General features: G+C 40.0%; 1 protein-coding gene across 4 annotated transcripts in view; it reads left to right on the top strand.

Annotated features, from left to right (window-relative positions):
* Positions 1 to 23,916, top strand: part of ARHGAP29 (Rho GTPase activating protein 29) — a 205,482-nt gene that overhangs the window by 143,152 nt on the left and 38,414 nt on the right. For all 4 annotated transcript variants that reach the window (XM_089677292.1, XM_089677293.1, XM_089677294.1 and 1 more), the window contains 8 exons: positions 139 to 211; positions 8,324 to 8,387; positions 13,102 to 13,239; positions 13,429 to 13,493; positions 14,967 to 15,077; positions 20,936 to 21,016; positions 21,512 to 21,700; positions 22,795 to 22,932. In XM_089677292.1, coding sequence (XP_089533418.1) covers positions 139 to 211; positions 8,324 to 8,387; positions 13,102 to 13,239; positions 13,429 to 13,493; positions 14,967 to 15,077; positions 20,936 to 21,016; positions 21,512 to 21,700; positions 22,795 to 22,932 — 859 coding nt within the window. The remainder of the gene's footprint in view (positions 1 to 138; positions 212 to 8,323; positions 8,388 to 13,101; positions 13,240 to 13,428; positions 13,494 to 14,966; positions 15,078 to 20,935; positions 21,017 to 21,511; positions 21,701 to 22,794; positions 22,933 to 23,916) is intronic.

Raw genomic sequence — 23,916 nt, forward strand, 5'->3', positions numbered from 1 at the left:
AGCCATCAAAGTAGAATTCTAACATAGTAGTTGATTCTGTAAGGGAAATAATGTCAGGTCATGGGTCACTAGTTGTCCTTGCTTGTCTGCTTTATAGCGTCTGCTTAGTCATATTTCTCCTTCGCATTTCCTCTGCAGAGTTTCAGATTTCCTTATGGGAGATGTAGACAATGGCTCATCACTGGGGCTTCATGCATCTCGTAGAAGTCGGGTGAGTTATCTATTTTAACTTATCTACTGCCTACAGTAAAAGCCAATAAAAGTATATTCGGTGATCCTCTACTAAGTAAACTCTCGGATACCTATACGTGTATATGAATTGTATGATATCGAGACAACATAATTGCAGTAGATAGTCATTGAACAAGCTAGCAAGTGACACCTGAGAGGATCAAGGGTTCAGATCTCTAATCATGTACTTGGCTGTTAGAGGCAAGTGAAAATACTTTGTGTTTGCAAAAATTGCAACTTCCCAACAGTATAATGGGGTTTTCTCATGTATGTACTTATAAATTCTTATTCTCATAATAATTGCCTAGAGGACGCATTGTTTAAGGTCGAACTAAAGGCATTTTTTCAGTTTGGATACCGTAAGAGCGTTTTATATTTTCCTCTTATCTGTGATCCGTTGGAGACATTTCCTTTTACATACTGTTCCATAGCCAAAACAGGAAGTGAGAGAAAATTCAAAGTGAGGGGATCTATGGTTGTCAACAGGGTCACCAGAACTAGCATTTCCACTGAAAGATTTCCCCTGTATACCTGTACTGGCGACAACCCAAAATGTTGGCATTTTATTTCACTTTCACTCTTGGTGAGAACAGTCACCAGAATAGATTGTGTGAATGTCCCTAACTAACAGGACCACAAACTGGAATAAAATCTTGTCAGGGGTCCTAATCACTCCGCACTGTATTCAAAACTAAAAAACGTTTGCCTTTAGTTATGATTTATAATAAGTATATGTAGAATAAAAACTTTGTTATAGTTTTGGATTGAGTGGGGAAGGGCAAGAATCCCTGTCTTGTTTTTATTGCTGTCTGTGTCTGCTGTAAGGAGATTCACCCTTGTCATTTGTACTGGTGGCCATTGCAGTGAGACAAAGCTAACATTTTAGCGTTGTCAGCAGTTCGAGAAGGTGAAATTTCCCAATAGTCACCTTTTCTGGTGATAATGGTCTAAGATGGAATACCCCCTTGCTTTGTAGAGATTTCTTCCCACTTCCTGTTCAGTCTTTTGGGAAAGGAAGTGAAAGGAATTCTACTATTGGAACAGGAAGTGAAGGAAAATATCCCAATGCGACATAGACCACAAACAATAAATGGACAGGAGACGTATCTTTTTTCCTATGTCCAAATTTGAAAAAAAAAAAAAAGGTTTTTGCTATACATACACTTTTGTCAGTTTTCCTTTAGGAAATAATGTAATAATGTTATTTTGAGTGTGTTTTTAATTTTTCTTTTGCATCACTTGAATGCTACTTCTTAATGCTTAAATGGGAAAACTTTTTTTTTTTTATGGTATTCTTTGCTTTGTTTGGTTAGAAAGTCAGCTGACTTCCTGCATTTTGAAAATGAGCTACACAAAATGGAATGTCCCAGTATTCATTATTTAAACTACCAAACGTGATTCTGGGGCATCACACTGAAAAGGGAACTGCACCATGTTTCAATAACTACAGGAAATCACATGGCAGATTGTGAAAGTATCCATTGATATTATTTTCAGCAGAGTAAATTGTAGTGCCTATTACATTGTATGGTTTAACTTCAATGGCCTATTAGGAGGACGTAATAATGTGCCTGCACGTCCATATTAAAAAAAAAAAAAAAAGATATTAGGAGAGTGGAATAATGTGCTGCACGTCCGTATTAAAAAAAGATTGAACCTTGTTTACCTGTGTATTCTTCTACATTGATCTAGATATGTAATGACTCACGTTACCTGCTTAGCTCTTTGTTTTATTCTTTGGCTTCTCTGGAGCACAATCCTCAGACCTGCTTTTATGTATAAGATTACCTTGCAGCTTAGCTGATAAGTTAAGGCTCCATATACACGGGACGTTTGGGAAACACTCCTGAACCATGGAAACTGACTTCTGGAAAACGTAGGCTAAAAACCGTCTGTTTAGCCATGTTTGCATACCGCGTTTATGAGCGTTTGGGTTTAGAAGCGGTTTTTATAGATAACCTGGAATTGACTGCGCTGGTGTACTAGGTCCATTTGGATACATGGAAAACACTTTGCATGCATTTCTGATGATTGAAAAAAGGCTCTGGACAGCATCTGGATATGGAACAGTTAAAAACGCTTCTAAATGCAAACGCTTATAAACGCCGTTAGCTGCGTTTACAAGCATTTGGCGTTTGATATGCTGATAAAATCTACTCCTGAACGCAAGTTTGGTGCTTTAAAAAAAAAAAGACAACTGTAAACTCAACTGCCTGTAAATGACAATGTGTACATGGACACATGGGAAAACATTAGGGAGAGTTCAGGGGCTGCTGGAAAAAAAAACGCTGAACAGCTCCTGAACGTGAGTTTATCTGCTGCAGTGTACATGAGCCCTTTATCTCTCATTAAGGACAATAGACCAATGAAATAAAGACAGGAAATATAATCCTACATTTTGTAATACGTCTTGTTTTATTTCCAACTCTCTCTGTGGATTCAAGTGGCTAGCATAATGTAAGACTATCAAAGCAAATGATGGTAGGACTTGATTTAAATCTTTAAATTGGGGCCCTCATATTACAGCAGTAACTATAAATATAGTGCACAGTTGCTTGCTTTGTTTTGTTCCACAAGTTATTGCTGACTTGCAATACCGATTGAGGCTCTGTTACAAAAACTAGACCAAATTTATGGTGTCTGTGCTGTCCATAGCAGTTAATTACCTTTTATATTTTTGTTGTAGTGCAAAAAAAAAAAACTGACTTGTCCAATGTTTCAAAAGTCTAAACACAAGAATAAAAACAGTGAAGTGAAAAGACCTTTCTGTGCCTGGAAGTACCTGCGGGTCCCCCTTGCATGTTAGTCGCGGCTTTGCATGGTCCTATGTAGTTCAGACTTCAGTTTAAATGGGAAGTGTACAATCCGAATGCACACATTCCTGTGTTAAAAATGGCTGTGTGTATAAGTGGGTGCTTGCGCGACCGTCGACTGGACCCAAACAGAATCAGCAAGGGAGACTCTCTCCAGCACACCGAGGATCACCAATATGGGTCCAAAAGTTTTATTAAACGATCACATAGTTCCAGCAAGGCAACGTTTCGGAGTCTCGCAGGACCCCTTCATCAGGTATGTGAACTGATGAAGGGGTCCTGCGAGATTCCGAAATCTTGCTTTGCTGGAACTATGTGATAGTTCATTAAAACTTTTTTACCCATATTGGTGATTCTCTGTGTGCTGGTGACATTCTCCCTCAAGCTGAACTCCAGGCACAAAAAAATATATTCTTCAATAGCGAGAAAGGATATGAATCCACTTTGTGTGCACCAAATGCCTTTGCAAACTCCAATATTAGTTTGTAAGTATCAGTGATGACATTACTATACTGTACATAACCTGTGCAGAGAGCAGCACTGTGGGAGGGACCCTGCAGGCCCCACCCACTATATTCTGCCATCAGAAAACTACTGGGGAGGCAGGGACAAGACCAGTCATCCTGCACACGTAAAGAGAACAGCAATGACTGGTCTTGATTACAATAAACTCCTGCACAGAGGCAAGGTTTCATGCTGGATTGCTGCACATATCTGGAAGAAAAACATATAGATTCAAGTAAGATCACATACACCTCTGGTATTTAAACAATATGGAGGATAATTACTAAAACTGCATGGTTTACTTAGAAGATGATTGGCTGTTATGCACATCTGCACCAGATTCTGAGTAAAGCAGTTTTAGTAAATCTCCCCCTATGGGTCTTATCCAGAACTGGGTCCTTCAGGGGATCCATGTGAAGACAAAGACGGGTGCTTGCACACGTCACAATGAACTGCACTTCAGTGTTTTTTGTTTTGTTGTTTTTTTTTACATTAAAAACATTTTTAAGTTCGTTGGAAAAACTTACAGTCCAATTACATGACTGATACTCTGTTTCAGAAGTGTGGCTTCCCTGTATGATGATTTGCAACGGCTCTGATTTCACTTCACTAGTAACTTAAGAGATCTACTTTCATTCTCAATCCACTCAAAGCACCCCAACTTTCACCATATTTGTTTGCATCCTCAGGCCTTACCCGATGAGCACTAACTGGATAATTTTCTCATCTCGGCCCCTACTGCTCCTTTTTCCCTTTCCCAGCTTCCTTTTCCAACTTTTTTTTACACCTTTGACTCATGCACCCTAGTTGGTAATGACACGTACTGTATTCCATAGGCTAGGGTTTAGCCTGGTAATCTCCATTTCTGCTTCCCGTTAACTTCACTGACCCTTACATGAATATCACTTTGTTCATGTCCTAACAATACTGATATGACCAGGCTGGGCATTTGTTTCTACATTTTATCTGCAGTTTCTAAATTTAAAGTGTATATGCACCTCTGTACATATCCTTGGACTTTACCTTGTGTCCTATTTAATTTCTTTTAAACCTTAATAAACATATTTAAAAAAAATAATTATGTTGGGTCATTTTCTAGTTGCTATTGTTAACCATAACAGTGACAGAAAAAAAAGAAAAACATTTAATTAAATATTTTTAGAGAAAATTATTTTTGACAATATAGTTTCCATATTTTGAGAGTGGAATTTTTCCAGAAGCTTATCCCACAGCACTGTTTTCCAAACTTTAATTGGTCTGGCACAATCACAACTTTTGTTTGTGTCCAAAGTGCTGCCTGTCCTGGTAATAAACACATGCCCTACCCTCTTTGGCTGCCAAGATCTATTTGGGATGTTATTTCATGTCCACTGGAAAATATTCAAGCCTATTCAGACATTTTCAGATTGCTCCCTGTGGGGTCTACAATAGTTAGCTGGCACTACAGGAAGTATAGTGTCCTAGAAGGCAGATTTTGGGAAAAATACTATGCTATGCTATGTCCCATCCACAGAAAAAACAAGTAGCGTTTGGAAACGTTGCTACAGAATATTTTCAATAAGTCTTTGAAATGTGTCATCTGTATTTTCATTTTCCACCTTCAGGCTCCTTCACATGTACAGCAATACCCTATGTATAAGACATTTAAGCAGTGTTATTAAATCTTCATAACCGCACTTGAGTACTCGCTATGAATATTACAGCGGGCACCGCACAGTGCAGTATACAGGAGTGCTAAACAAACAGAAATTGTGCTGACAGATCAAATGATAGCAGCTGGCAAAAACAAATTGTGTACAAATATATAAATTTACATTGCTGCTCTTATTGTGACAAATGAAAATAATCAAAACCAATGTATTTTAATATATGAAAAGTAAAAGAAAAGATTCAGATAAAGGTCCCAAATAAGTCCAAATCAGTAAAGGGTGTAATAGAAAAAAAAGACCTCTGTGTCCAGAAACTTCCAACACCAAAGTGTATCACCACATTGACTTTAGAGGACTCTTACCAGAACAAATGGACCCTTTTTTATAAAAAGAGCTTGTACATTAATACAGCATCTGTAGTGGACCTGATGTCGCCTCCAAAGCTCCACATAGGATCACCAAGGCATCGTATCAAGTGGCATAAGATAACCAGCCATGACATAAAAATCGGGGAGGCTCACATAGAGTAAAACCATAAATGTACTGTTGTTAAAAAAAAAAATAAAAATGACTAACCACTCACAATATTAACATCAACAAGCATTTAATAGTATAAAATACTGGTCCTGGGATTCAATCTGGCCACTTCCTAATTACAGCACGCGTGGTGATGTCACAAGTGTAAACTTTGGCTTACGCATTTTGTCACATCTGCCGTCATCGTGGACATGGCACCAGGAGCTGCCCTTTTATACTATTACGTGCTTTTTGATTTTAATCTTGTGAGCGATTCGTTAATTTCCTTTTTAATAAAAGTACATTTACAGTTTTACCCTATGTGAACCTCTTCAGTTCTCTTATATGTCACGGCTGGTTATCTTATGTCACTGGATGTGATACCTTGGTGATCATATGTGGAGTTTGGAAGTGATATCAGGTCCACTACAGATGGTGCATTAACTTACAAGCTCATGTGACTTTCTTTTATAAAAAGGGTCCATTTGTTCCGGTAAGAGTCCTCTAAACTTAAGGTGGTAGTACACTTTGGTGTAGGAAGTACCTGAACAGAAAGGACTTTATTTCGATTAAACCCTTCACTGATTTAGACTTATTTGGAACCTTTATCTGCATCTTTTCTTTTACTTTTCATATATTGTAACTCAACATTTGTTTTATTGATTTTCACTTGTCACAATAAGCGCGGCAATATACATGTATGTGTTAGTACACAGAGTGGTAGCACTATGTTGTGATAAAAATTACGCAGCATGTTGTTTTATGGACACATCCGTGCTTGTCAGCAATCTTCAATAATTTCAATGGTAGTGCGCCATAACCACATCTATAGTATTTATCACATGTTAGTCAAGCATTTAGAAAGTGTTAGCTGGGCGCTGGGGGTAAGACAGTAAAGGTTCCAGTATCCCAGAATGCTTTGGGAAGTAATGAAGAACTAGGACAGAGCAGCTCCAGTCACTTTCTGTTTGTACAGGGCAGCTGTGTGGTAACACCATTTGCTTCTGTGTGCAAGCAAAGACATTAAGCCAGCCAGGAATACTGATGGTGCCAGGTAGGAGCAGAGGCATTGAGCATTATTACCAGTGGCAAAGCTTTTTGTGTCGGTGTCAGTGCCAGCAAGTGTTGGTACATGGAAGTGACATTGCCAGCAAGTGTCATGAAGGCTTACATGAATGTATCAGTACTCATAGAAGAGGTGTGCAAATGTAATACCTGATATTTAAACAAATCGAAGTTTGGAATTTACTCACTGCAATCACAAGGCAGGGGGACTGGGTAATTGTCTTCAGAATTGGAGATAAAGTGAATACTTAGACATGACTTACCGCAAAGTTAAAAGGAAGCGTTCTTCTGGTAACGCCTCGTATTATTTGTGGCTCACAGTCCGGGTCTAATAATCTCAAGAAGGGCTTTAAACACAGATATATCATGTGGGTATAATCAAAGAGTATGGAAACGCCCCTTGGAAATTCTCTGTGAGACTATGGGATGCACCCAATACTTTTCAACACCCACCCCTTTTCCGCTGGGCCATTCTTTCCACGATCATCTTGAGCTGGACCAAGCCAAATATCCAGCTGATTGAAGTATAGGAATCCAAAATGCTTGCTATCACACCACAGCCTAAGCACACCTCAAAGCAAATCATTTCCTCTACATCACATCCCTACTAGAAAAACAACTCTTTCATGGGCAATTACCAAACTTCTGGATGCTTTTTCAACACCTCAAAAACGTCCTAAACACATTGAGTGTTGCTTCGTTCTTCATAATTAACACACATGCATACAAGCCTTAAAACTATAGCAGAAAGCTAGCTCTGAACCATTTACAAGAAGTAAGAGAACAACATAAGACTGATTGCTGCAACAAACTAATGTATGATCTTTGATATTTTAAAGCTGAAGTTTATTCTGCTTATATTTTGTCTTCTCTGGTGACCCCTTCCCCCTCTCTCTTCCCTTCCATTCATGAGCATACTAATGACATTTTAAAGTAAATCTTTAAGATTGCATACTTTTAGACCTAGTGTGATGTAATCACTGGGCCTCTGTGCTTGTTTATGCAATGCAGGCAGATCATGTCTGGTGGGCGGCATTGGCAGGGTGCTGTTCATAGTTTTCTGAAAACATCTCGGCACCCTGGCTCAGTACTCTTTTGATGTAAGCATGAGCTGGCTCTTTGGAGGAGTTATGGAAATATCAAAATGTCTTGATGGATGAATGTCAGTCTGCAGGAGTGGGTATTCCTCAGCAGGTGATGCTCATGTGATGCAGAGACTCCATGATTGAAACCCAATGAATAAAAGGGGTGGACCAGGGGCAGCCAAGTTTGGGAGAATAGAGATGGATGATGCTGGATGTCCTCCAGCCAGGAAATGAGGTGGGCTCCATCTGACTTCCTGCAGATTCTAATGCACACTGTGTGAAGCCTGCAGAGTGCAGTTAAATCAGAGTAAGCTGTTTCAGCTAATGAAGAGCCTATGCCGCAGTGCAAGACTTGATGATAAGCCTGGAGTTTAGGATTTTGCTGACAATGCATCACTCACACTGGATTTATCTAGGTGTGTACGCAATATAACCTCTAATGTAATGTGTTTATTTTTAGTCATTTGAAAATCTCTCTGTGGAGGACTCGGCTGGATCGATTCATGAGAGAGATGACATACAAGGTAAAGACTTGAACAGAAAATCTGATGTGTTCTGCTTAATAAATTTGGTCACATTAACATGATCCAGGAAATTCAATAGTCCTAATGAACGTTTTCTGGCGGTAAATTCCTTGAGACCTATCTGCGCCTAATTCAGACAACATTTGCACCAGTGTTGGTAAAAGCGACAGATTCTTAACTATGGTTGCAGATTGATAACCATGCCAGGGTCAAATTTTAAAGAATCACTGCCAATTCGCAAATAAACTGGTGGTAGCAATTCTGTATGTCAAAAGTATAGTTTAGTATAGTTTAAAAAAGGCTTTTCAGAAAGAAAATTGAATAAAGTAATGCCAAAAAAAGTTACATTCCTTACTGAACTTCCATACCAGCATTTCTCAGTTGTTTTTTTTTTTTTTTTATTGTCGTTTAACACAGAGGAACGCTTAGCCACTTACAGTCTGGGCTAATTCTGACATTCCTCTCCTACATGTAAAAAAAACATTTTTGTGCTAGAAAACTACTTGTTTTTCAAACGCAACTTTTTTTTTTTTTTTCACTTTAATGCTCAAAAACACAATAGAGTACCCAATGTTTTTGTTTTTTTTTAGTTAAAGTATAAAAGATATTACACTGAGTAAACGGATACCTAATATGTCATACTTTAAAATTGTACGCACTTGTGGAAAGGCGCCAAACTATGGTACTTAAATCTCCATAGGTGATGCTTTCAAAGCCTTTACAGGTTACCAGTTTAAAGTTACACAGGAGGTCTGCTGGTGGTCTATTAGACCCCAGATGTCTAGTTTGCCCTTGAAAGCATTGGCCCAAATCTAAAACTAGCTTGTAAAGAAAGACCCGAAACCAGAAGTGGGAAATTAATTGTCTCTGGATGGGTGGAGCCTGATGGGCAACTAAGAGAATAGTTCTCCATTAGGTTCGCTTTATTTTGAATGACAGAGCATGTCAGGGTGCAGATTTGAAAGCCACTATTGGACTGCATAGCAGCTATGCATTCGTCCACTGTCAGTCAAAAGAAAAGGGGACTTGATCAGGGACTTCTCATTTCCCTATCAGGCTCTGCCCACCCCTAGTACAAGTGTGACAAGCAAAGTGGTCAGGGAGCGAGAAAAGGAATGCACTGAGGAAGGAATATCGAGTGTGGACACTCTGACCTCAGTGAAGCCACTAATCGTTACATGATTCGGGCGCCAACCCTGATGCTTTCAGTGCGGCACCCCTTCAGAATTTTAAAGGGTGCCTATGAAACTCCCCTTAATGCATTTACTGAAATGGTCTCTTGGCGATTTTAAAGTTAATTTGATCTGACGTAAAAAGATAACGGGTAATGCTGATGTTCAAGTCTTCTGCAAGTGTCAGTGTTATTCTTGAAATTTCCTTTATCCCTGGGGGGGATGCGTAGATCCAAGACCTACACTGTTCATAGGACTTACCCAAGTGTAAGCCCTCTCCTGGAATTAAAGCAGAGCTAAACCAATTGATTTAACAGTTTCCCAAAACGGTTACATTCAAGGAATGCCGTAAATAACTGATACAGCAAGCTTTAGACAGGCTTCACTACGGTTGGCAGCAGCACGGGTGTATCTGCAGTTTTTCATGTTTTACCTGCAGTTTTAGTCATGGTCCTATAGACTCTCATTTAGGTTGTGCATTTTTGGTGTGTTTTCTGAAAGCGCACCAAAGATGCAACATGCAGGACTTTTTATGCGCTTAAGAAAATGCTGCAAAAACATACAACATAATAGAATGTCTACGGGGACCGTGCCTAAAACTGTGGGCAAAATGCATGAAAACCCTCAGATACACCAAACTTTAGCGCAGCAGTATGAAGCCGGTCTTCGCTTTCCACCAAACCATGAAGCCATCAAAAGGCTGGTGTCATAACTGATCACATGTTCAGCACCATGTCAACTGCAGATCAGCCTGATTGGCTACAAATTGATTGGATAGATTATATTGGTCTTCATATTACATACATAGACCTACCAAAACATAGAACTTTGGGCTTTTTGTATACCTTGACCTAGGATTGAAAAAGATCCACAGGAATATGGGAATTGGCCTGATGATAAAGACGGGTTCTACATTTCAGCACGATTACCTAAGATACTTTTAGGCCATTTCAGGTTGACTTTTAAGTGCATGCTCATAACCCGCACTTAGTGCTGGCTGCTTTTGTGTGGCGTGGGTCGGCAGTTTTGTGCTGCCAGAGAAAAGATTACTTTCTGTTTATACAATGATGGGCCTGTTTAATCTAATAACATATCTAGCTCTTCGTAATTTGAGGAGTATTATTAATACATGCACAACCCACAAACTGCTGCGTTAATAAATAAGTGGATCTTTGTGTTGAAAATAAACTGTTACTTTAGATACCCCACTGATACATTGCCAGCAGTCTTAAAATCATCATTTTTATACAGCATGTGCCATCCTTCAGAGATACAAATAATTAAAAATTTCTTTATGGTGGGGGGAGGAGCAGCAGCAGCAAACCAAAAAAAAAGAGTTCCCCAATATTGCATTAAAAAAACCCATCCCTGGTGTGATTTAATATGCATGCACTTTGCTTATTTCTGCAGGGTGATAATAGTGAACTGGCCATGGTGGCGTGCATATCTAAAGGAATGCTAGGGATGTTCTCTTTCATATAAATCTGTGTGCTGAAAGCCTTGTGACTTAACATGACTTTATCAAGACATTGAAGCTGACAACTTGCATCCTGTATAGGTCACAAGTGACGGCAACAAACAGGTGAAAGGTTGTAAATGCAGATTTGCATGGCTTACCTGTTAAAGCAATTCTGTATGTTAAAAGTATCCTTTTTATAGTTAAAAAAAAAGAGGCTTTTGAGAAAGGAAAGTGAATAAAGTAATACCAAAAAAGTTACATTCCTTACTGAAGTCCCAGACCAGTATTTCTCAGTTATTTTTGTTTTTTGTCTTTTTAACACTTAGCCACTTACAGTCTGGGCTAATTCTAATATTCCTCTCCGACATGTAAAAAAAAACATTTTTGTGCTAGAAAACTACTTGTAACCCCTTTTTTTTTTTTTTTTTGTAACGCAGAAACCCTAGAGAATAATTGATGGGTTTTGCAGGTTTTTTTTTCATCTCACATGGTATTTGCAGAGCAGTTTTTCAAACACAGTGTTTTTTTTTTTAAGTAATTTTAATGTTCAAACACATAATAGAGTACCCAGTTTTTTTTTTTGTTTTTTTTTTAGTAAAATATAAAAGCTGATGTTACACCGAGTAAATAGATACCTAGTATGTCATGCTTTGAAATTGCACGCACTTGTGCAATGGCGCCAAATTTAAAAAAATCTCCATAGGCGACGCTTTCAAAGCCTTTACAGGTTACCAGTTTAAAGTTACACAGGAGGTCTGGTGGGGGTTTATTAGACCCCAGATGTCTAGTTTGCCCTTGAAAGCATTGGCCCAAACTCAGAGTGGTTCGATCTAAAACTAGCTTGTAAACAAAGACCCAAAACCAGAAGTGGCTAAATCCTCATTGCCTGTAAAAGTAATCTGGTTGCTCTTAAGTTACTTTTACTTGGTATAGAATTGCTGGCTGTAAAGAATGATATCTTGGTCATTGCTGCAGCAATGACCAAGATATCACCCTTCCCATCTAAGGACGTTTGAGTACAAAAAGTGGTTAAAATAAATTTTAGGTCTCTAGGAACCCCTGCTAAATTATTACATCTACAGCTCACAGTACATTAACTGAATCGGTAGGTTGTAAGTATAATACTATTAAAAAAAAAAAAATTAGAGTGTGAAATACCGAAGGTATTTGACACTCAAAGCTGGGCAGTATTTTGTTAACACCCCCAAGCTCTGTGATATCTGAGACAAAATTATTTTTAATTATAAATCAGTTAAACAAATAACCAGAGAAGAAACGCAAAGAAATTGTGGTGTCCCTTTTACTTTGGTGTTTAGAGGAGATATGCTCCTTTACTTGGTGTGCAGTGGAAATGGTGCCTTCTTTGAACTGGTGGCCTGTGTATGGTCCCTTACATTAGTGGCCATTGGAAGAAGGGAGCGCCTTGCATTGTTGATCAGTGGAAGTCTGCTGCTGTTACCACCGGCAAAAAGATCATTGATGTCAGTGAATACTCAAGAGTGTTCATTCCTAAAGGACCCCGTAGCATCTTCTAGAAGAAGCCCGGTTGAGAAAGGCTTCCCTAAAGACAAACTTGGCCATATCTGCCCCTCTTTGACTACAGATTTTTTTTTTCCCCAGAGTTAAGGTGGCCATAGATCAACAGATTTACTGAGAATAACAGATGGCAAGAAATCATTTATTATCTGGAAATGAGGAATATGTTTTCTGAAATGCACAAAATAAGTTCCTGTATATTTTGGTTGTTATTCATTCAAGGTTTCTTATGTATTCCTTTGCTAACTTAATGTATAACAAACATTTATTTGGATTTATCAGTTTTGTTCTTAGAAAGCCTGTCCTTTGAAATATGCACATTCAATTATTTTAGTAGTCATATGGCAGGTGACAGGCTCATCTAAGTTGCTTGTGTCTCTGACCCTTTCTTTCTAAAACCCTTGTCAATCCTATTTAGTGTCAAGCAGCATTATAGAACTCTCCAAGATCAGAGTTACTTGAGCAGTTACTTGGTCAGGACTGTCTGCAAGCCAGCGTGGAGCTGCCGATCGAAATCCTTTATTTTCCCTTTACATGTTGTTTTCAGGGAACCTACGTGCAGAAGAAGTGGACAACATGCTCATGCGGAATGACAGTGGTGTGGAATCTGCACTGGCATATGCAAAAGCATGGTCAAAATACACCAAGGATATCCTGGCCTGGGTAGAGAAAAGGCTTAGTGTGGGTGAGTGCCTTCTCTCAGTGTCTAATGAGCTTTAGAATTAATTCTGTTGCCATGTCTATGCTTTAGACTGTCAGTAATGCGATTTTCTAAATTACTAGTTGTTTCAGTGAATGTTGTTCAGTCATGTCTTTTTTTTTTTTTTTTTTTCCCCTGGACACATTGTATAAAAGTCTGTCCTTCTCATTTCAGAAGCTGAAGCTGCTAGAAATATTGCAAAAATGGCCGAAACAGCAAAGTCTATTGTTGCCCCCCAGGTAATGCTGTATATACATATAGATAAGAGTGAATATAATGAATGCTTACCACTGCTACATGTATAAGCGTTGGTGCATTTTTATTTTTTAGTTTATTAGTGATTGGGTTTTTTTTCACAAAAATGCTCTTTCAATCAACCCCCAAGCCTTGTCATGTCCTGAATACTGACAATGGATTTTTTTCTGTTTTGACAAACATAAAAAACCCCTTTGATTATAGGAGGGTAAACTGTTTTGGCTCTTGAAACTTCCTATCTATTGAAGCTGAGCTTAATGTGCAGGGAGTGCAGTTTTGACAAATTCAATGTCAGAGATCGGAGTCTTTGGCCATGGGTCTCCAAACAGGCGAAGTTTGGCCAGCTATGAGACTTTATCCGTCCCGAAGCTTGGGTCGGTGGGGTATCCTCAGACTTGGTGTATAGACTGAGGATTCAAATCAATTGGCCCCTGCTTCTGATGGGGACTCAGATGTAAAGGGACCCTAATTTGGAAGGGGGGGTGCTTCTGATGTGAAAAGGGGCTCTAATGTGATAAGTGGCTTCTGAGTTGTTTCTTGGAGCACCTTTATTCATTCATTTAAATTTTATTTGTTCATTTATAAAACAATTTTTTTTTTTTGTCCCCGCTCACAAATATTTGTAAACAATATAATATGGCCCCTTGCACTGAAATGTTTGGAAACCCCTGGTCTATACAAAAACCATAGTATAGTAGAACGTTCAACTTTCCCAGGTGCTAACCATGTCAGAAATAGAAGAGTAACATTCTTGATGAAGTCAGCGATTGCTTGGGGATCAGTTTTACACTTACGGCATTTAACATTGAGATTTAATTTCATTGCTTACATCCATTCAGTCTGAGTGCTCTGAGCAGTAACCAATACACCGCAGCATAGCTTTTCGAAATTTATTTCTGAGAGCAAACATCAGCATCATCATCATTTTTTGCTTTTTTTATGCAGGAGTTGTATGGAAGACCTCCAATGTTAGCATTATTGATTTTACTTGTTAAACCAAAAAGCAGGTTGCAGTAGTAAGCCATATAAACTAATCCAAATTCATTTATGACTGATTTGCCTTCAGGTAAATGTGATAATGAGCTGACCTGCCTTTAATTAATGCTAGTTTCCTTGCTGCTGTGCTGACCTGCTATCTTTAGTATTTGAAGTCACCAATATGTAACAAGTAGGAAGATTAGGACAGTTGGAGAAGTTCTTACCTTCATGCTAGGTTTGACAGCTAGGCAACTAGAATAATCAGATTGAGTAAAACAACGGCAACCTTCATGTTTTTGTTAAACTGAATTTTAGTTTTTTTTTATAATTACAATAAATTAAAAATATTTTTTTTTTTTATAATTACAGGTCATTGTTACACTTTTTTTGCATGTCAGGCTATATGTCTATATGTTTGCTTTAGTAGACTTTTCCTTTCCATATTCATAAATGTAACTTACACCTTTTACTTTTTACAGGAGTTCATGCCTTTCCAACCAATTTTCACCGCAGCTTTTCAGAACGACATCGAAGCTAGCCAGCTGTGCCTGCAAACAATTACCGCCCTTCAGAGTAACAAATTCATCCAGGTAGGGCCATTCCTTTCTTGCACTGCAATGGCTTGACATACTGTTATGTTTATATAGCAGAACTTTTTTATATAACTATTAAATTAAACATTTGAAATGTTAATTGTGCCTAAGCAGTGCCCTGAAAAAATGTACCTGATGACCAGAATTCCTCCTAAAAAATAGCAGAGCACATCCTGGTATGTGAGTGCCTGGTTCCTCCTGTGTCTACAGCCTCATATCAGGTGTATCTGCAGTGTGAAATCTTAAGGCTAGGCATGCATGTATCAAAATTCAGCCACAACTGGCCTGATTTCAGTCTGTGTACCCCTCTCTGTTCAACAGATGATCATTAGACCAGCTCCTATTATACAGTCCAGTGGCAAATCCAGTATTCGATCAGCCTCTGCAGCACTGATCAGTATATTCTAAAGAAAAACACCTTGAAGCGTATACCTAGCTTTAGGCACTGCTGCATTGGACTGCTAGTCACAGGAGATTGGGAATGATGTTTGCCACTGCCCACCGTTCTTGTTGGAGGGAACTGACATGAAAAATCAAAAGACCCGACTTTAGCTTTATGACCACCTCCACACATAAGACATTGTGCAGAACAAGGCATGATAAGTCAGCTGCAGGGAGACCACATGTAATGTGCTCAGTTCTTTGACCTCACCTGCTATTTTCGGATTCAGCTTCTAAAGTTAATTTTGTTCTTTTTTTTTTTTTTAGGCTTTTTAAATGTTTTTAAATGTCAAACCATGGCTGGTGCAGAATAAAAGCTGGTTTCCTCGACCCTTAGGGATACTTTTGTTGATTGTAACTCACCAGCAACAGGATCACTAAAGAGACTACTCACCTGCTCATACAGCATCACTCCTGCTCATACAGCGTCACTCCCTTGCTGGCCAAAACATTACAGAATCTCTCTTCTCACCAGTTAGGGAGTAGTGATGGAGTGACACTAAATTACCTGGGGCTATGAGGGGGTGAGGTGAGTACATGTAAATGCACTCAAAGCAATCATAATGCTGGTGAGTTGCTGCCAGCAAAAGGATCTCTAGCATGACAAGGAGGCGATTCGGGAAGTGATTCCAGTCTTTTTACATATACTGGCCTCTAGCATTTACTTGGGATAACCAATTCTGTCAACAATTTTTGATGAAGGGAAAACATTTCTAATAGTTTGTCTTTTTTTACACTTTACAGGGTCACTTAAAGAGGTTCTTAAGGTTCTTAAGTCAAAAGGGTTTTTTTTTTTATCTTCTATGCATTAGGGTAAAAAAAAACCTTCCAGTTTCTGTTCCTTCCCTCTTTCTAAATACTTACCTAGCCCTTCATCCATCCAGAGCTGCACCCATCTCTCTCGTCTCTCTGCTCAGAAGCCTTGCTTGGCCAAAACTGGAGGTTCAAGGCTACTCTGTGCAATATCCTTGCACAGAGCAGTTAAGAATAACATTTTTTTTATATTAGTGGGGAAAAAAATGACTTTTCAGCTGCTTTTAAAGGATATTTTGTTATTTTTAAAAATAACATACATGTTATGCTTACCTGCTCTGTGCAAGGATTTTGCACAGAGCAGCCCCGATCCTCCTCTTCCGGGGTCCCCCGCTTGCCGTGGGGCATTCATACAGGTTCACTCCCTAGCCATGCTCTGTGTGTCCATTGACACGACGCATGGCTCAGCCCTGCCCCTGCTATCTCCTCTCTGGCTATGATTGACAACAGCTAGAGTCAATGGCTCCCGCTTCTGCCTTGGGATCCGCACAGAAGCCTGGATTGGCAGCTCGCTCAGCTCCTCAGTGAACTGCTGAGAGCTTGAGTCAGCCACTCCCACCCCCTCCACAGTCAGTGAGCATGGAGGGACAGAGCAGAGAGTTGATGACTGACAGTCATCGCTCTCTGCTCAGAGGGGAGAACTGAGCGATCAGTGGTGTCTGATCACCCAGTTCTAAGTGCAGAGCTGGTGGGGGACAGATACAGTATTGGATCGATGCTGCATCCACCCAGGTAAATATAAAAGTGTGTTGGGTTTTTTTTGGTTGTTTTTTTTTAGTATAGTCTATACTCTTTTAATGTAAGTAAAGTTGTGATTTGTCTATTTATTTGCTGTCTGGTTAATAAACCTAGTAAATTGTAAAATATTTTATTACTTGCTCCTATATTACATCATTTCTAAGTTCTGCTTTCACTTTGGCTCTGTAAATCAGCTTGGTCCTTCCCCAGTGACGACACATCCCACCTCCAGAACGCAAATTGGTACACATTATTAATTCTCCAATAAGATCTCACCTCCAGCTCACAGACATTGGTCTTTTCCTCTGTATGCATCATTCAGAACACGCACTGGTCTTTCCCTATTGAAATCCCACCTCCAGCATACACACATTTGTCTTTCTCCTGTATCCCTCCTTCAGTACACATCCATTGGTCTTTCCCTGGTCATAGCCTATCTTCAGCAGACACCTTGGTTTTATTCCTGTATCCATTTACTAGCACACAGTCTCCAGTTTCTCCTCCAGAGACTTTTTTTGTCTGCAGACATACACTCCCACCACACCAACTGCATATTGAACACTGTACATGTCTTCCCCATAGACATTGCATACTGAGCCAGGACACTCAGTATTGGAGGTTTAACACTCAGAATGAAACTCATTTCTGCCATTTCCCTTCTCTACAGAAGTAAAGTTTCTCAATATTCCCCATTGTGTAATTAACCCTAACTAAAGACAGAGCTTTTTTAAGTTTTGGAGAGTCGAGAGGAATTATAACCCCTCTCAGGTTTTTATTGCCGTTTGTGCCCCCATTAGGGAGATTCATCATCTCTACTTATTCAGTTTACATTTGTCATCTAAATTGAAAGTAAAAGAAAATCAAAATGTTGGAAAGACACCAGAACAGTAATAGAGGGGAAATTCTCCAATGGAGACACTAGTTCTTGTGACATGCCATGATTCCCTCATTTCCTGTTTTGGCTATGCGGCAAGAAATAAAGGGAAGTTATAACCCTTCCTTATTCTATCCATATTGAAAAAAACTTTTTGCCTTTAGTTACACTTCAAGATGCCCCTCCAGTAAACAAGGCTCTTTAAACTAGTACATCAGCAGAATATGAGCATCAATGTAACAGTGACAATGTAGCAATGTATCTGCTTCAAGGGCATGTGAATCAATTCCTCAGTGATAATTTTTCTGTGTTTTTTGCATTACCCACCCAGTGAATTGTTGCCAGCATATTGGCATTAACCCTTAAGCACCTAATCCTCAACATGTGCATCATCTCATCAGTCTTCAGGCATGCATGTATGTGGTGCCCAGTTTGTGTGGGTAAACTTTGCTGCATTCAATACCCAGTGTGTGTGCTTTAACTTTTCTGCACCTATTCTGCTTATGTACATTATTCTTCAAGCTTCCAATACCCATTGTATGTGCAATTGCCCCTTAGCACCCAGGCCCCAGCACGTGTTGGCCCCTTAGCACCCAGGCCCCAGCACGTGTTGGCCCCTTAGCACCCAGGCCCCAGCACATGTCAATATTCCCTTACATTTATTCAGTGCACCATGACAAATACCAGTCACTTTTTCTCAGAATCTTCGCTTCACTGCCCCATTTGTTGCTTACACAATCCCTGGCAACAAAGCCCCGACTCGCCTCTAACGTCTCCAGCACTATCTCCACTGTTCTTGATTCCATGACACAGTACATACCTGAACAATTATTGGCGTTTTTTTTTCAACTTCCATTGTCTCTAATTCCATGGTCCCCACCAGTGCCCCTGATAAGGGGATACCACCAGTCCTCCTGTAGGGGACCTAGGCACACAGAGGGGCCCGGAAAGCAAGGGGGAATCAGATGTTGGCAGGACAGGGAGGGGGATCAGTGTGTAAGTCAATTACAGGAACAATGTCCTGTGTGGCTCTCTGCAGCAGCTGAAAGCCACTTTCTCCCCCTCCTTCCTGCTGGCTTTTCAGCTGCTGCAAGAAGAGACACACAAGGCATCATTCCTGTAATTGCCTGCCCCAACCCCCCCAGCACCTGCTTGATTCATACTGTACAGTGCACTGCGCCCATGTGAATCAGCCCCAAGACCTCATTTGCACACAGAACTTTGTTTATTAACTAAATACAACCTTATCTTTTAGATTTAGCAGGAATTTTGTAAGTTATGTTTGTGTCTACTAATAATGATTTTAGTGTATTTTTAGCGAAAATTATCAATTTAATGTTTCTGGTGGGGGTGGCCCCTGTCAGGTAGGCTGTATGGGGCCCTGTGGTTTCTAACAGCAGTTTTGGTCTCCAGTACATTCACTCTCTTAGAATCAAAATTACCTTCTTTAGTTTTAGCAGGCCTATTTTCTGGACTCTGATTTTCATTACTTTTCCCTTTCAATGCAACTCCCATTCTGCTCTGCAATCAATCTGTCTTGGAAATATGAGTCAAACGCTTTGAGGCACATTTTTCTATCCTTTTAATTCACTTGTATGGCTATGGCCATATTGTTTAGTGATTTAGTTGCGAATTATGGAAATATCAGTAATTACCATTTTTGAGTCACAAATAAATGTTTAGGTGCTGTTGTACCATCCACACCCCAATTTTGCACTTACTGCCCACTGTCATACCTCTCTGTTATTCTCTCCTGTACCAGTTCCCCCATGTAATACTCTCCACACTTGTCACCTGCACATAATTTCTTCTGCAATACCCTCTGCACTCCTCTACTCTACACACTGCCTGTTGCCCTACACTGAGCCCTCTTTCTGCATATTCTGTGCCCTGCATGTTCTCCACATTACGTTTCTGCATATATTGCCTGTTGTCATACATTCTGCAATCCTTTTCTGTACCTACTTCCTGCGGTCCTACCATGTACTACTCTACTGCTCATACTATCTGCTGTCATACCCTCCGCTCTACTCTGACACATGTAGCCGCCTGTGATACCTTTCACAATACTGTCCACACTGATCTCCTTAAAATGTCTGTCATACCCCCCCACACTCCTCTCCTGCTTCATCTGCCAGCTGTTGAACACTATGTGCTTCTTTCCTGTACATACTGCCTGGTGTTACACCCACTACACTCCTGTCTTGCACATACTGCCCCCTGTCATTCCTTCTGCACTCCTCTCCTGCGCATACTGCCCCCTGCCATGGCTTCTGCACTCCTCTCCTGCACATACTGCCCCCTTGCATACTCTGTGCACTCCTCTCCTGCACACACTGCCCCCTGCCATGCCTTCTGCACGCCTCTCCTGCAGATACTGCCCCTTGCCATACCCTCTTCACTTCTCTCCTGCACATACTGCCCCCTGCCATACCCTCTTCACTCCTCTCCTGCACATACTGCCCCTGCCATACCCTCTTCACTCCTCTCCTGCACATACTGCCCCTGCCATACCCTCTTCACTCCTCTCCTGCACATGCTGCCCCCTGCCATACCCTCTTCACTCCTCTCCTGCACATACTGCCCCTGCCATACCCTCTTCACTCCTCTCCTGCACATGCTGCCCCCTGCCATACCCTCTTCACTCCTCTCCTGCACATACTGCCCCCTGCCATACTTTCTTCACTCCTCTCCTGAACAAACTGCCCCCTGCCATACCCTCTGCGCTCCTCTCCTGCACATACTGCTCCCTAAGGCACTTCTTTAGCATTATTTGTTATTTCTGGAATTGGGATACTTTTGATAGTTGTTTAGTATTTATGTATTAAGCAGCTGTATATACACAAGTGCAGCTTATTAGTGATTCGCTGTTATCAAAGTGTGCAGTGCCTTTTTATTTCAAACTGTGTGCTTTGTAGGTCTTGCATTTTGTTTCAAGTATACATTCATTTAACATGCAAACAGCATAACAGTCTTACTTTGGCTGCAGCCTCTTCAAGCTCGAAGATCGGAGCTCGACAGACAAAGGAAGGAAATGAAAGAACTTTGGCAACGGGAACAGAAGAAAATGGTTCGTGCACATAGTTTTAACTTAATATCTGATTAAGTTTTTCCTTCGTCTTCAGTGAAATTTTGTTTCATACCACTGTGCCCACTAACACTGGCCTTGTATTCTTTTCCTTTAATATAAATGAAAGCCTAAGTTTACTTGCGCTCCTGTGTCGTGGTTTAGCAGAAATATTTTTTCTCTGATGCCTCACTCTGTCCTTGGTTGTGAGAGCTGTGACAAGCACACAAGAGAGCACCTTACTATGCTTGCCTTTCCCACCTGGTTCCTCCATTCATGGATGCCGATACCACAGCTTCTGTGAATGAAAGACAGTCTGTGAATGAAGGGGGTAGACCTTTAACCTGTAAGATAGGGACTTTGGATTGTAAGTTCTTTGAGGGTAGGACAGATGTGCATGTACGGTATGTAAAGCACTGTGTAAATATAAATATCTGTAATAAATGGATTAGGCATTGGGATATTTCTTTCCAACCTAAAATTTCTGTGTTCATGTAGCAAGAACTGGAAACTGCTTTAAGGAAGGCAAAGTTGCTGAGTGTTCAACGACAAGATGAGCATGAAAGAGCAAAATCAAGCACAATACGTGCCGAAGAAGAGCAGCTTAGTTTATCTGGAGGACTCATGAAGGATGGCAGTAAACAGGTGGAGAAAAGACGACGTCTAGAGGAAGAAGCATTACTAAAGGTAGATCTGAGCTGTATCTTTCTGTAAGGCTATAAATGGCCTATTTAAAAAGACAAAGACCAATATGTACAAACTAGTAGCTCTATATATATATATATATATTAATTTTTTTTTTCTTTTTTTTAATGTAAAGTGTTATGAACATAATTGGAACACTGAAAATGTCATTCTAGGGAATGGTCCAATTGTGTATGATCAAGTATTGATATGGCAGCCTTTTCGATGCACATCAAGTGCTCCTGGGCCCGTAGCAGTAAACATTCACTGAGCTCATTGGCTTAATATATGTAAGAGTTCAGTAGAACATCAACTTTGCTGTATTCTGCACTGTGGACTCCACTGTTTGAAGGAGCTGACACTGCAGCCTTCATTAATTTGCTAGCATGAAGCATTTGTGTTTACCGAGCAAAAATAATACTTCATATTCCTGTAGTCTAGTCTCTTCACACAGTCTTGTAAAATGTGTTTGAGTAGTGAGAAATGGTTCTACAGTTATGTTGTACTTTGCTGAGCATATCTAGTGAAGCAATGCAGGGAGCAGAAATACAGTGCACAGTGCAGCTACCCACACCAGCATATCATATATCAGATTGTCCGATGTGTGAAAAAAGGAATTCTGTTTTTTTTTTCTTATTGGTTGTACATAGTGCTCTTGCTTTTATTGAATACGCTTTTCAAGTGCATATTTGCATGCTTTGTATACTGTGTGCAGAGCAACTGTAAAATCCAATAAACAATACTGTAGTACTCCTTAACATAGGAATGTGTTTCCACATGCTTACATAATTCAGCTTCAGGCAATTAAAATTATTCTCTGGTCTGGAGGGAGTGGGAATCCCTGCATTCAAGAAATACAGCTTTAGGATTAAGTTTCCACAAAACACTAGGTTGGTGATTAAGAGAGGATAACCCTGCAAGATGGTCTAGTATATGAACACATTGTCAAGCTGAAAGACAAAATCAATGGGCAAGTAATCAATGTCCCCAGTATGTATTCCCATGTATTTCCAAGTCTGATTGGAGTGTGGATTTCTTAGATACACATTCTTGGATATGTTTTGAAGGGTTTTCTTGCTTTCTTTTATGCTTGACAGGCAGAAGAATCTAAAGAAAATTACAAAGCTTGTGTGGCAGATGTGGAACTGAAAAGGAGCGACATGGAAACTGTTAAGAGTGAAATCCTAACACAGATCAGAGAATTTGTTTATCAGTGTGACCTCACTCTAAAAGCGGTATGTTACATCATTATATATGTGAACTAGAGCCATTGACCATAGAACCAATTCAGGCTACAACTGATACAGATTTTCACAGCAATTCCATTTATTTATGCAACTCTGAGGTTATTAATAGAAAATTAAGCAAGGATTAAAGTCAGTCATGTTACAAAATATGGCAACAGTATAATTTTTCTCAAAAAAAAAATTGTAGATTATACCATTAAATTGCTAACCTTGAGCTCCAGCAGTGACTTTGCTGGGATAATGTCATTGATCTGCTGCAGGCAGAAGGAAGCATTTCTAAAGTCTCATCTCCAGTGATAAGACTGCAGCATTGTTTTATCAAGTCACATGGTGAGAGGCTGCAGCCCTGGGTTGATTTTCCCCATACTTTTTTGAATACAGCCAGAAAGAAAATATCAGGATTTACATATGTTTTCTCTGAGCCAGCACTTGAATAGTTCCTGGCTCCAGGATCACCTTTGCAATTTGTGGAGCCCCATACAGCCTGCCTGACATTCCCTACCTTTAAATACCTTATTGCATATGCATAGTTATCCTGCCGCCAGACAAATAAAACTTCCAAGGGTCCCATCAGTTCAGTAGCATGGATTTGAATAGAAGGAACTATTTACTCCTATTTAGGCAGTAATCCTCTGTCCTGTGATCTCTGACAAATTAAGGTTCTGGCCTTCCCTGAAGGATTTCTATAGAAGAAGAGGCAAGGACTTAATTGTCGGGAGCTGTGGCACAAAGGGTTACACTACCTGCTCCCAAAAATAAGTAAATAGTCCCATCTCTGACCCTGGCCTCTGCTGTAGAACTGATGTGGCCCAAAGAACTTTTATTTTGTCATTGGGAACCATGACCCAAAGGTAGTTGGAGTCCCCTCTCTACCCTCAGGCCCCCTGAAGAACTGATGGGACTCAGGCCCAGTGCAGGTTGGATTGCTTTACCCCCTGCCTGGCTCCATCATCCAGGAATAAAAAAGCAGAT

This window comes from Staurois parvus, unplaced genomic scaffold (genome assembly GCF_062004578.1).
Source record: "Staurois parvus isolate SC_StPar_1 unplaced genomic scaffold, SC_StPar_1.0 ptg000183l, whole genome shotgun sequence".
Taxonomy (NCBI): Eukaryota; Metazoa; Chordata; class Amphibia; order Anura; family Ranidae; genus Staurois; species Staurois parvus.